The sequence below is a fragment of the Cervus elaphus genome, chromosome 1, assembly GCF_910594005.1.
Source record: "Cervus elaphus chromosome 1, mCerEla1.1, whole genome shotgun sequence".
Lineage (NCBI taxonomy): Eukaryota > Metazoa > Chordata > Mammalia > Artiodactyla > Cervidae > Cervus > Cervus elaphus.
The window spans coordinates 28,387,693-28,401,601 of NC_057815.1; the positions used below are offsets into that span (position 1 = coordinate 28,387,693).

General features: G+C 47.8%; 1 protein-coding gene across 1 annotated transcript in view; it reads left to right on the plus strand.

The window, feature by feature from the left end:
* The first annotated feature begins 711 nt into the window (after window positions 1-711).
* Window positions 712-13,909, plus strand: part of MAML2 (mastermind like transcriptional coactivator 2) — a 397,278-nt gene continuing 384,080 nt past the window's right edge. The window contains exon 1 of the mRNA XM_043897378.1: window positions 712-2,559. Within this exon, the coding sequence (XP_043753313.1) occupies window positions 2,053-2,559 (507 nt within the window). The 5' untranslated portion in view covers window positions 712-2,052. The remainder of the gene's footprint in view (window positions 2,560-13,909) is intronic.

A 13,909-nucleotide genomic window follows, 5' to 3' on the forward strand; every position in this document is an offset into this window, starting at 1 on the left:
GAAGTCTTTTTTTGTTGTTGTTGTTGTTGTTTTTCCTTTCTGAGAAGTGATATTTGTAATTTCATCGTGGTAGCATATTTTAGTTATTTTTACTGATTTGCTTGTGATCACCCAGATTGACTTAACCAGAGACAGACAAAACAGGCGAGCAGGTAGACACTCGCCTGCCCTTTAGGAGCTAACGATGTAATTTCTTCTCTGCACCCACTCCTCTGTTTCCCCAATACGCACACATCCTACGCCTCCCTTTCTGACACCCAGGAACATTTCCTCCGTGTTCACCCAGCTCTCGCTAGAGTGCCCAGGGGTGTCATAGACAACATACTGAAAAATGAAAGTGATATTCTCGGGGGGTGGAGGGGGGGAGCGTAACGGAGGTCTGGCAGGGAAAATACATCCCCTGGCCGGGAATTTCTGCACCATTTCGGGCTGGTGAAGTAGTCGGGTAGAGGCTGGGGAATTTCCCCAACGTCCCCCCCTCCTGCCCGAGCCGAGCCGGAGTGCGAGCTGCGCGCGCCGACGCCGAGATGCGCAGGCTTCGGGATCCTCCACTTCTTGCCGCTGGGAGGCCCTCTGCGTTCCCCTTTCCCCGCGCCGGCCGCCTCGCTCGCCCGTGCAGTGGCACCCGCCTTCCACCAGGGAGCCTCGGGCGAGCGCTCCCCCGCCCTCCGCCCCCCACCCCCCTGCAGCTCGCTGGCTCTCTCTTTCTCCCTCTGTCTCACTCTCTCTCTTTCTCTCCCTCTCCTATCGGAGCACAATGAAAGCCTGTGTATCGCCGTGACTCCGGGCGGCGGAGCCAGTGTCAGCCCAGCGGCGAACAACAGACGGGAAAAAGAGAAAGGAAAAGACCGGCTACTTTCTTTTCCATCTCTAAAAGCGGAGCAATCCAAGAGATAGAACCACATTGCTTATTGCGAGTCCAGACCCTCAGATCCACTGGCCGGGGATGGAATGTACAAAAGTGGACAGAAAAGTGGCTGGACATGACTCGGTGCAATTTGCTGGAAGTTTGTAAGTTTGACCATCGTTTGTAAATTACTCTCGGAAGAGTTTGTCTCTCTTGGTACTGTATTAGAATCGAGCCGGGGGTGAGGACTAGAAACGTAAGCGGGAAAGAAGAAAAAAAAAAAAAAAATGTGTTGAAGGATCTCTCTCTCAGTGGCTAGTGACTTCAGACTGCTTTCATTTAAGGCTGGGAAACCTTAGAGGGAATGAGGATTTTACCGGTGATTGGATTAGCTGAAGAAAAAAGCATGGTCCAGAAGTCCAATTACTGACATTAACAATTGAAAAGCTGTCTCCCTCTTTGGGGAGAAGACCACATCCTACAGCACCCCCAAAGAGGAGAAAACACCGGAGCAAAAGGAAGGGGGGGGGGATTAAAAGCCAAAAGACAGTCTCTGTTTGATTTTTGTACGTTTTGAACATTGACTTCAAAAAGCTTCTGAAACAGCACTTTAAAAAAAAAAAAATTGAGGAAAAGTAAAGGCCGTGGGTTACAGAGACCATGGTAGATATGGGTTTCTCTGCAGAAACATCCCCATAAAAGAATCTTCGGAAACAACGAGGAGAGGGGGGAGTCCAGCTCTCTGTAATACCTCTCACAATTCCCTTTGCTGTCTGTTCCTGTCTCTTGCTTGACAATCCCTGAATTCTTGCTCTAACCCCCAGATCGTGTGTTTACAAAGTACCCAGTGGCTCTTGTCAGCCTGGTGAGTTGGGGGGGGCGGGGGGAATCCCCACTAACTCTCTCCAACTTCTCCAGAGCTGTCAGATACAATTAGAGCAAGTTGATCAGGGCTTGTTTCCAACTTATCCTCTGCCATTGGTTTCTATTCTTCTTCCTCACCCTCTTTTTACTCACTCCCCTCCCCCATACCTTCTCCACTACGCGCCCCCCCCCCCACCAGCGCCCCCAGCCTCTGAAGACCTCTATTCATGTGGTCCTGAGCACTGAGCGCACATTGTCAAAGGCAGACTTGCCTGTGCTAACCAGCCGTAGCCTCCCACCACCTCACCATCCCACAGGCAGCCGTCATTGTGTCCAGGAAGATGGGGGACACAGCGCCCCCGCAGGCCCCCACGGGAGGGCTGGGGGGGGCCCCCGGGGCGGGGCTCCTGGGAGGGGGCTCGGTCACCCCGAGAGTGCACAGTGCCATCGTGGAGCGCCTTCGAGCGCGCATCGCCGTCTGCCGCCAGCACCACCTGAGCTGTGAAGGCCGCTACGAGCGGGGCAGGGCCGAGAGCTCGGACCGGGAGAGAGAGAGTACCCTGCAGCTCCTGAGCCTCGTGCAGCACGGCCAGGGGGCCAGGAAGGCCGGCAAGCACGCCAAGGCCACGGCCTCCACCGCGCCCGTCACAGCGGCCCCGCCGGCGCCCGCCGCCCCTCCGCCGGCGCCCCCGACGGCAGCGCCCGCGGCCCCGGCGCCGCCGCCGGACTACCGTCACCACCAGCAGCACCTGCGGAGCAGCGGTGGCAGCGGTGGGATCGACGGCGAGCAGCAGCCACCGCCGCCGGCCTCCGCCCCAGGGGACCAGAGGAACTCGGCCCTCATTGCGGTAAGACCCCTGGTTTTCTCCTCGTTCCGGCGGCGGTCCCGTGGCCTTCGGTCAGGGCGGCCCTGGCCTCGGCCTGACGCCAAGTGGACGGCAGTGCGGAGGGCTCCGGGCCCGCCTGCCCACCCCAAAGGCCGTTGGGCGGCCGCTTGGTGCCGCGTTGTTAAACCTTCTTCGTCACGTTCTGCGGTTGCGTATGCATTGGTGTCCTTCCACCTGTAGAGTAGTTCTTAAGGGGTGAGAAACTTGAGTTTTCCAGAGTTTTCTCTGGGGTCCGCAGACTGCAGAAGAGTTGGCCCCAAGCGGCAAGCTCTGAGCCACTGAAGAAGGCCTTGCCTCAAGGAGCCTCTCACTTTGGCAGGCCAGGGCCGATTAGGCCCGACAAGCCACACTTAGCCTGAAAGCGTTTGTTTAGCAGCCAGTCCAGCTGACCTTTAGCCAAGCCTTTTCCTTCTTGTCCCATTTCCCTTTCCCTCTTTGAAGTGGCCCCTTCTCCTTGGTCAAGAGAGCACAAGTGGTCATCCCTAACAGAGCAAGTTCCCTGAGCGCCCCCTCACTCAAAAACTTGGGGAGTTCTCCCCAAGACGTGTGAGGGAATGTTTCTGAGAGGCCTGCTCCCTGGTTTCTTCCAGACTCCCCCACTGTCCCCACCTAGCTTCTTTCCGCAGGCACTGCAATCAGAGAGTGCTGACTTGCAGCCTTCACTGAAGTGTGCAGGCGCCAAGGGGCTGTTTCCAGTTTGTCCTCCTAGAAAGTGCCTTGTCCTCTGCCACTCCTGGCGACAGAGTACCCTACCTGAGAGTTGTGATTCGGTTTCTGGCTGGAAGTTCTTCCTCAGAGGCGCAGACACACCCCAGCCCAGAGGGAGTAGCCCTTGACTCATTGGTTCCTGTGCCAGTCCTGGTCGGGTGATCGCCGGCTTGTGCGGGCTTCCCCCGCAAAGCTGCTGGGGCCCTGGCCTCTGGGTAGAAGGTGGAGCCCCGCGGCCCTGTGACCCTGCAAGCTTCCTCCGTTTCTGCGTTCCTTGGGGCTTCGGAAGTCCTGTGTCCACTCGCAGAACAGCTCCCACGTGCCCAAGCCAGCCCTAATGAAAGTCAGCAACAGGAAATGGCCATCCAAGCCGAAATGTCCTCAAAAAGCCCAAAGGAGAGGAAGGCACTAGGTCGAGCTCTTTCTTGGAGGCGGCTTGAGAAGGAGCTCTGGGGAGAGCCCCTAGCCAGGCCGCTGGATGCTTCTCTGTGGCTTCTCCTTATCCCTGGCCTGGGTCGTGAAGTTTCTAGAAAGCCTGGGGGCTGAATTGTTCTGTTCTGTTCCACCACACACACATTTTGCCTGGGATGCCTAGAACTGCAACTTCCTGGTGCCAATTCCAGACCAGAGATAACAGCTAACAGTTAAACTGCTCAATGTTTGTTGTTTTATCCTTGGATACAGTTAGCCCGTGGGGTTATTTCATGCTTTCAGGCCTAATTTCCGTTCCTTTCCACCTGCTGTATCCTCACCTCTCTCTGGAATTCCCTACGACAGCAATGGGAGTTTGTTTCGTGAAAGAAAGATGCTGGGGGTGGGGGGAGCGGGTAAAGAATCACTCGAATGGAAAGAAGAATGAGGTTTGTATGTGTCTGTGTCACTGGCATTTGTGGCCAAAAGCATCTAAATGCCTTGATTGTCCTCAGTAAATTTATAATCTGTCTGCAAGTCTCCCAATAATACAGCCTTGTATGCTTCACAGTCTCCTGGTAAGTGTTTCTGGGGTGATACAGGGAACTAGGCGCCCAGCCCCAGAGAAGACAGACCTCTGTCCTGGGTGCCAAGCCTGGATGTGGCCTTCACATCCCAGCGGCTGCAAGGAAGGTGTCTGCTTATGGCCTTGCTCTTTCGGTTTTTTTGCTCTCCTCCCACTTGGAAGGAAGCTGAGGCTGCCTCTTTTTCCTGGGGTTTTGGGGATGCGAAATGAAACCAACTTCACTGGTGACTGTAACTTTATGACAGGAGTGTCCGTGCCGGCAGCGTCTGGCCTCTCTCGGCTGGAGGCTTGGTGCTATAGAAGCCAGAGATAGCTGCTTTGTCACCCCTTTTCTAAAGGGGAATCTGCTTTCTCTCTCCTCACTACCAGTCATCTCCTGAAACACCCGCTTAGAGGGGCTCCCTCCCCAAGCGCCGTGAGGATTGATGAGATGTGCTGTGCATGGAAGGAGTGAAAAGACCAGTGTATTTCTGATGGTGGTTCTTCACTGCAGACCTGTGCCATGGCAAGGGGTGATCCACCGCCCCCTTTTTGGTTATTGGAAATTCCCTTCTCCATTTTAGCTTCTAAATTTGGCGCTTTGTTACTCAGCATAGTACTCAGAGATGGTGATGCAAGTACTGTATTAACCTGATAACATTGTGTCCAAAGGGGAGGCCTGGGCGTTCGGGAGTGATTCACTAAGCCGGTTAAATCTGCTGGTCTCATTTCACTCAGGCTCCTCTTCTTTTCAGAAACACCATCCATTTAAAGGGGCCTTTGCACAGAATGGGTGTCAGAATTCTTTCTTACTGTTCTGTCCATAACCAGATTTATTTCTGTCTGGGTGTGTGGAAGGTATCCCTTTAATAGTTTATTCGTATGCCCTAAGTGGCCATAAATGTCCTTTGAAGAAAGGGAGAACGTATTGATCATCTAAAATCGAACATGCACAGTGCCCTCAGACGAGAGGTCTGTATCCTGCATATCTGCTAATACAATGCCTTGGATATAGGCAGTAATATTTCAGTGAGAGTGGAAAGAGAGCCTCCATTCTTCGGGTGATTGTTGACTTTGAGGGGGGGTGATACTGCAAGACATGTACAATGTCTGAGATTTTCAATAGCCTAAGTTTCCAGAACAATGTCAGAATAACCTCCAAGCCGGTTCTAATTCTGTCCACATAGCCTAATTCTGCAGCCCTTACTCAGCCAGTTTCTTCATTTAGCTCAAGTACAAGTTCAGAGGAAGCCCCTTTACTGCAGAGATGGCAGGAACAGGGCCTTTCGGAGAGCCTGGATTGTAAGGGTTTAAGCAGGTCTGCCTTTCTAACCACTTGGAGCAGGCTTTCGGCACTAAATCATTTCCTGGTGAAGTATGTTTGAATCTTTGAATGAACTGTGAAGCTGAATAATTGCTGGTCCATGGAACAGAAAGGTTTAGAGCTTCCGTGGTGCATTATTAATCTTTCCCTTTTGCCTGAGACAGGCTCTTTTTTGTTGTTGTTGTTGCTTAGACTGTGTTGCTAGGATAGATAGATAAGTGGTTCCAAGTCATCTTTGGCTTCAGAGATTATCTTCTCCCTAACATAGTGTGGAGGAAAGAAAACAGATCGGACAAGGAATCTGTATCCTCGGTTCTGGGCCTGCTTGATCACTAACCAGCTGGGTGACCCAGGACAAGTTACTTAGCAGTCATCTGCAAGACAGAACAATAATGCTGCCCTGGCTTGTTGAGAAAACAAATGAATGTGTGTTTCTGGATAGTCTTTGGAAAAAATTAAGCGCTGCAGAAATGCAAGGCATTATTACTAGTATTACTAATAATAAATGCTAAACAAGGAATCATAATACCAGTTTTTCCAGGGATTAAAAGTGTACTTACGCTTTCAGTTCTCTGTTTTAAATAGTGAAATAGCTTTTATTGTAAATAGAGGGATTGTATTTCAAATTCAGTGCTGTCAAGAGAAAACTGAGATATCAGTGTACTTAAGCGTTCTCAGAGGTCCCAGGAAATCCTAGTTAAAATGTGCAACAGTGTGAAGGTGTTTAGGGTCTTTTACGGCCCCTGCACAGACCTAAGCAGCTTCAGAAAGGTGTGTCTGTCAGAGTGTGTCAGGAATATTAGGAAAGTCGTTTGCACAAATGGCACAGGAAAGTTAAATATTTTGTCAACAATAGTCTAAAATGTTAATTGTTAGCTTAAGAAAGTCAAACAAGTTAAATCATTGCCAGAGTTCCCCAGTTATTTTTAACTGATAATAATCAAGTTTCCAATTGACAATTCAGAATTGGAGGGCTGTGCGTGGGAGGGGGGCTGAGAATAGAAACACTTCATTGGCCAGATCTGGGAGTCTGTAGCTGTCCATGTGATGAATATCCTCCCTGGGACAGTGATAGGAGTGTTTACATTATTTATATATGCAGCCATCATTTCCTTAAGAACTGACCTATTTTTGTTCTGTTTTCCAGAACAAAGTAATAAAGAGAGAGTTCTTATTTATCCAGGACCTTCCTATGACTTCTTTCCAGTAAATATAAGATCTCACAAAGGCAAAAGAGTTCAAGTGGAGAGAGAAGTTGGTACAATCCTTTATCAAAAATGGATAGAAAGCTTGTTTTGCCAGCAGAGTAGTGTAATTATGTCACCAAGACGTCTTGCTTGTTTAGGTCAGTGTTTGTTTATAGAAGGCCTCTGTTTTATTTGAAATAATGTCATTGCTGGGTGATGTTTATCAAGTTTTCCTAAACCTTAAAGTTTGATGCTGTATGACTCCCCTATGCTGGTAAACCTTTTGTTAAGTTACGAGACAAACATGGGTTTTCAAATGAAGTAGCTTGAGTGGCTGTTTTTGTTTTCATTGTTGGTGGTGGTGTGTGTGTGTGTGTGTGTTTAGCCCTGCTATTTAATCTCCAAAAGCTTATTAAGGAAATTTGAAAAAAAAAAACAAAAACCATCCAGTTCTGCTATGCATGGCAGCTAAACCATTCCAAGTAGACTCGACTACTTCCTTGTGTTTTAATCCTGTCTCTTTTATACATTCATAGGTAGGATCATGTTTAAGGAAAACATTTCCAAGTTCTTTCTTCTGCATTTTCATGATGATTTCCCTCACACGTTAACAGGTTCTGTGGGAGAATGGGGAAATAGAGCTAAAAACCTAGTCCGTTCTTACTTACAGGCTAGTTAGCAAATCAAGACCGTATTTACACAGTAACAGTGAAATGCTTAACTAGGTAGCATGGACCAAAACTGATAAAAGAAATTCAGAGAGAGAGGAGTAAATATTTATTGAGCCCTAGAATATCCAGACACTGTTATTATATATTTATGTAATGCTCAAAAAAAGAGAGAGGTGAGTAAGCAACACTTGACTAGTTTACAAATAAGGAAACTGAGGCTTAAAGGTTTGATAAGAGAAGAATTTCATGCGTAGATTTTCTAGTTGGATCTTGTGTGACCCCCTACTTCACATCTACTACCTGTGTGAGCTTGGGGAAATAATTTTCTTCTTTTAGGGCATGAGCATCTTCATCTGTTACTGAGCAGCAACCCAAATTGGGTCATTGTTATAATCTGTCTCAAGTATAAAATCTTGTTTGGTGGGAACTATGGGCATCAATACAAGCAGATATGATCTTAACAGAGCACCCTTGGCTTTGGAGGTGCTCTGTTCAAGGATGGACAAGGATGTTTCTTTCCTTAAAAGTGGCCCTCTGTGATATTGCTGTTTGGGATTTTTGTTGTTGTTGTTTAGTCACTGAGTCACGTCCGACTCTTTGGAACCCCATGGACTCCTGCCAGGCTCCTCTGTCCATGGGGTTCTCCAGGAAAGAATGCTGGAGTGGGTCGCCATGCCCTCCTCCAGGGGATCTTCCTGACACAGGGATCGAACCCACATCTCTAGTCTACTTCTGCACTGGCAGGTGGATTCTTTACCACTGCACCACCTGGGAAATCTTCATCTGTAAAAGAAAGCTAATATTCTTCAGCAAAACAGTTAATGCAGTGCCTGACACATAGTGGGTGCTCAGAACAAGAGTGCTGTTGGTAGTCCGGCATCAGAGAGAGTCAAACCCAGGTCAGGTGGTGCTGCATGTAGAATGTGGGTTCCCAGCAGGCCTGGGAAGAGCAAGAGAGAAGGTGGAAGTGAGCACCGGGGCCAGTGAGTGCAGATCTGGGTAAACCTTGGGTGTTTGGGGACAGAGAGTGGAGCCAGGCTGACCCTGTGGTTGGGTGTGAGCAGTGAGGGGCCCATGCGAGGTCGATCCCCCCCACCCCGGAGGGTCTCAAGCTCCAGCAAGAGTGTATCAGTGAAGTGAAGGGCACTCTGTTGCCTCCGACTGTTTGTGACCCCATGGACTGTAGCTCACCGGGCTCCTCTGTCCTTGGGATTCTCCAGGCAAGGATACTGAAGTGGGTAACCATTCCCTTCTCCAGGGGATCTTCCCAACCCAGGGATCAAACCCGAGTCTCCTGCATTGCAGGCAGATTCTTTACCATCTGAGCCACCAGGGAAGAGTGTATCAGAGGCCCTGGGAAATGGTCTGGCAAGGAAGGCTCAGAGGAGTCAGTGTCTCTGAAGCAATAACAATCCTTCATATACTTGAAGACAAGTATTACATTTCCCCTCCAGCAGCCTCTTCTCATCGCGCACTGCCTAAGTGTTCTCTATTACCTATCTTCAAGTCCCTTGAGCTGCTTAATGCCTTGCTATTTACACACTTCTCCCATTCACTGTGAGTTATATACAGCGTGACATGGCCTTTGGCATCGAAAGGAGATGGTTTTAAAAGCACAGTTGCTAGACGCAGAAGAGAAGCTAAAAGAAGCAGAACCAGCTACACCTCTCTCCTCAGGCTGGCTAGGCCTTCCAGCGCAAATCAGGATTGCCCCCGTGGGTTCTCTGGATGTGTAAACTGACCTTTCCAACAAATGAGTTTACTAACTTGGAAAAGGTCTTTTCGTTAAAACAAACAAACAAAAAATCATGCGCAGAAATTTATAAGAAGCTGTGAGTCCAGATGGTGTTTGAGATGCGCTGGCTTTCTTCCTTGCTTTTTAATTGCCGGTGTGTTACAGATATTTTCCTTGCCCGGAGGTTGGTCAATAGCAGTTTCCCCCATTTGGTCCATGTTCGCAGAGCACGGGGAAGGCTCACCGTGGAGTGGATGGCCGAGGGGAAGAACTAGCACCTCCTTCCCTCCTTGATTCCAGGCAGGATGCTAAGATACTAGGCACAGCTCTGGTGGGCTCTGTCTCCACCACTCAGCTCTGGCCCTTTCCTATGCATATCCAAGGGTCGGGTGGAAAGAATGAAAGCTGTTCTGTTTCCTTGGAGAGAGGATGTAGAGAGAGGTTTACATACTTCTCAGTGAAGCTTGAATAAAGCTAGAGAGTAGGGTCAAAGGCATGGCTATAACAGTATTTGACATGCACTGTGGTCCCCGTGGGTCTTAATGGTTTTAGCAAAAGTCCTGAAATTTCTTATCACGATTGTGAACATGGGTGCTTTTTAGAGTTGGGGGAACCTATCCATTAATTCAATAAACAATTTATTCTATACCAGGACAATGAATGTATCCACGATGAGCAATTTGATATAGCCTTTGTCTTTTTAGAATTTACAGTCTGAAATGGGTGGGGATGTTTTAACATCAGCTGATGGAGACAAGATAAACATAGCACTTAAGAATCTGGGGTGGGGGTGAGACGACCCGGTTTCAATCACAGCTCTTCTCTCAGTGGCTCACCACTTCTTGGCTAATTAAACTCTCCAGTCCCAGTTTCTCACCTGTAAAATGGAATGATAGTCCTAGAACTGACTACAGAGGGTTGGTGAGTGAGTGAGGTAACTTCCTAGCACCTAGAGGAGGCTCAGTAACTTTTAACTTGCTCTTATTAACGTGAGAAGTGACATACGCAAGTCAGAGTCACGGTTTCCCCGCTCAGGATTCTACCTCCAAAGTGATGTCAGGGATAGTTTGTGGAAGGATGTGGCTTTTCTCTTTTTATTTCTTTTAAATGGATGGTGAAGTATGCCACATTATCCAGTTTTCTTAAGGAGTTTACTATGCAGATGCTGTCTGGGACGGGTTTACATTTCTCTGAAATGGGTTGAATAGTACCCGTCTTCAGAACAGGATCAATTCCTATCTCTTCCACTCCTGGGACTGCACGACTCCTCATCTAGAACTTGACTAGAGTCAGAGGTTGACTCCTTGCCTCTTCAAGAAGAAAGGCTCGGTTTCCATTCAGTTGCCCAGGGAGTGTGGTGGGTGGGTTGTGTGAGTCAATGAGAAATTGAGACTATCTGTTGAGAATTTGGAATGATTAGAATGGAAGAGTCGAAATTTACCAATTTAACTGAATTATTCATTCAGACTGATGAATAATTCTTAAGGGAATCTGGCCACAGAGTCACAAAGAGGTAGCAGTTCCCTGCTGTGGAGATTTAAATGTGCGCTTTTGAAAGCCAGGTCCCTCTCTCAAGTTGCTAGGGAATCGGTCCTCTCACCGCGCGGCAAGGATCTGCCCTCTCCCCAACCCCGACCTGGAGCATGCTGAAAATGTCCCCCTTGATGTGGTTCCTCGCTTGGAATCTCTTCTTCGCTCAGTACCTCCTCAAGTGTGACTTTCCATAAGAAACGCGAGGAAAACATTGCCAAGGCTTCAAAGCAAGTTTCTGTGAGGACGCTTCTTAATCAAAAGCTCAGTGTTTCTGTGAAGAAGTGACAGGATTAGAATGAGAATAGTCTTGTTCTCGGTGGATGAGGTTTGAAGAAGGACAGATTTGCTGGTTCTAACTCCAAGCACAGACTGGAGTTAAAACTTTTCTTTCAGTCTCTTTATTCCCCATCATTTAAACTCAGACCCTGCTCCTCCTCTTGAAGGATAATATTCTGTGGAAAGGTGGAATCAAACTCGTCTTGGGTTCGTTGTGTTTGATATTTGTTTTTAACCGTGTTCTTGCTTCCTCAGTCACAGCCGGTTCCTATGTTAATGTGGAATCATTAACATTGTCGTTTTTAAAAGTTCTCTTTTGTCAGAAATATATGGTTGAGTTTTCCAGCACTCTAATAACTCCCACCCACATGAAGCCCAGCATCTTGAATTCCTCACTGCACAACAGGCTTCTTTTCAGGTAGTTCTGAAGGATTTGAACAGAAAGTTAATTACATGTCTTTTCTTTTTTTTTCCCCAGAAAATTTACTTAAGGCCAAAGTTTGCTTCAGCTGCTAATAACTTACCAGGGGTTTGTTGGATACACAGTATAATCTCTTAGAGTCATGGCAACCAGGGTGCAAAGAAGTGGCTTAATTGAATACAGTGTGTGCTGTACTGTGTCTTTGCAATGGCGATTGCCATACTTCAATGTACACTGCTCATTTCTGGAGGTCTCTGGAGTCTAAATTATGTAAAAATAAAAACATTGTCTGGCTGAGCAGCTGAGAAGCTGATTTCTCGTTGTTGTTCCCCTAAGTAGGCCCATACTTGCTAAACCGGCTAAGGCTTGCGCATCTGATTGCCACGCTGCACCGTGTAATTTCAGACAGCACAACCCGTGTGCCGGTGGTGTTATCCTCTTTGGCTGTTTCACAGACGTGTTGAAAAAGAGCAAAGTACAGACCCAAGGGTAAACGAGAAAGATCAGCGGTCCTCCTAACAGAAACCCAGGCAGAAGCGCTTGTTTAGGAGAGTTGTGCCCAAGTCCTGTAGTCATTGCACCCACAAGAGCTTCCTTTTCTCACTTAGATTCTTTGCATGTGGGTCTTTTTGCAGGCTCAGTCCCCCAGAGAGAGATTCTGAGCTGTCTTTGTGCTAAATTAAACATTAGTGTTCTCCTTGGGAACCTGATCTTCCAAAGACTAGGCAACAATATCTTTCAGAGAACACTCCCAACTCCCTCAGGAAGAGACCAGCTCAAGAGCCTTCTTGCCTCTGCTGTCAGCTTCGCTGCTGTGAGTGTGTGTTGTATGGGAAATGTTTTGTCTAACCTGGTCTAGATGCGCTTAGAGTGAGGACTTGTACTCTTAATCTTGGTATAATGTGGGAGGACCCACGTCGTCCTGGAATATAATAAATGGAAATGATCAGAACAGCACCCAGATTGTGGAAGATTTCAACCACCCATGGGAAGGACGTTTCTGCCCCCAATTCCAAGCCTACAGCAATGAAAGAGGGAGCATGTGGCAAAATAGAAGCCATCTCATTTCTAACCTTCTCTCATCTCCATCTTGCCCCTCCCCCAAGAGGGCTAGTTCATATTGATCTAAAAATAGACACTATTCTATCAACATATAGTCTCATAAGCCCTTTGAAAGATAACGGATCAAATCCTTTTCTCACAAGTGAGAAAAGTAAGACCCATTTAAAAACAAACACTCCAGGTTCCAGTAGCAGTAAAGATAGAGCTAGAAGTTTTCTGACATCTATTCCAGGTTATAAAAAGTAGTCCCATTAATAAATCTATAAAAAGAACACTGAAGGGTAGTGTGGGATTTATATTCAAGGTCTGCAATGCAGGAGACCCCGGTTTGATTCCTGGGTCAGGAAGATTTGCTGGAGAAGGGATCAGATACCCACCCCAGTATTCTTGGGCTTCCCTTGTGTCTCAGCTGGTAAAGAATCCGCCTGCAATGCAAGAGACCTGAGTTTGATCCCTGGGTTGGGAAGATCCCCTGGAGAAGGGAAAGGCTACCCACTCCAATATTCTGGCCTGGAGAATTCCATAGGCTCTATAGTCCGTGGGGTCACAAAGAGTCAGACGCGACTAAATGACTTTCACTTCACTTTGGTAGTAGAAGGAACACAGAGTCCAGACCTTATGGTGAATTGTTTTTTAAGTGATCACATGATTCCTTCCATGCCATACGCCCCTTTGTAATGTGACTTTAACTCTCCTTCCATTGGGAAGTGGATGCTCTTTCTTCCCTTGAACCTGGAATAGCCTTGTGACTTGTTTTAACCAAGAGTATGTGACAGAAAATGGCATCATGCTACTTCTAAGGATGGGCTTTAAAAAGCCCTTCTGGAGTTAAAATTTGTTAAGGGTAGGTCTTCAGTGTTCTTACCACAAACAAACAAATAAGTAAATAAAAATGGAGGACAGGTGAAAACATTGGGAAGTGATGGATATGTTTTTGACCTTGAAGGTGATGATTGTTTCCTGGGTGTTTACTTATCCCCAACTCATGGAGTTGTATATGTTAAATAGATACAGCTCTTTATTGTCAATCATACTTTAGTAAAATGGCAAGCAAACCAATGCAAAAATAAAACAACCTGCTTGGGACACTGAGACCACCGTATCATGAAGCTGGTCTCGCCTGCTGGAGGATGAGTGTCCACATGCTGAGAACCGAGGTGCCCCAGCCTCTCACCAGCACCCACTACCAGCACAGGAGTGAGGCCATGTTCGGTCAGCCAATCCTCCGGCTCAGTGCAGCCAGGTGAGCGAATGGGCCCAGGTGGAGTCAGCAGAGCACCTGCCCAGACAGCTTAGACGATCATGGGAAATACTGCATAATTGCTTCAAGCCACTAAGTTTTGAGGGTGGTTTGCAACTTAGCAGCAGTTGGCTGAATCAGAACCAGAACACCTTAGTGTGGAGAACAGTCTGGTCTC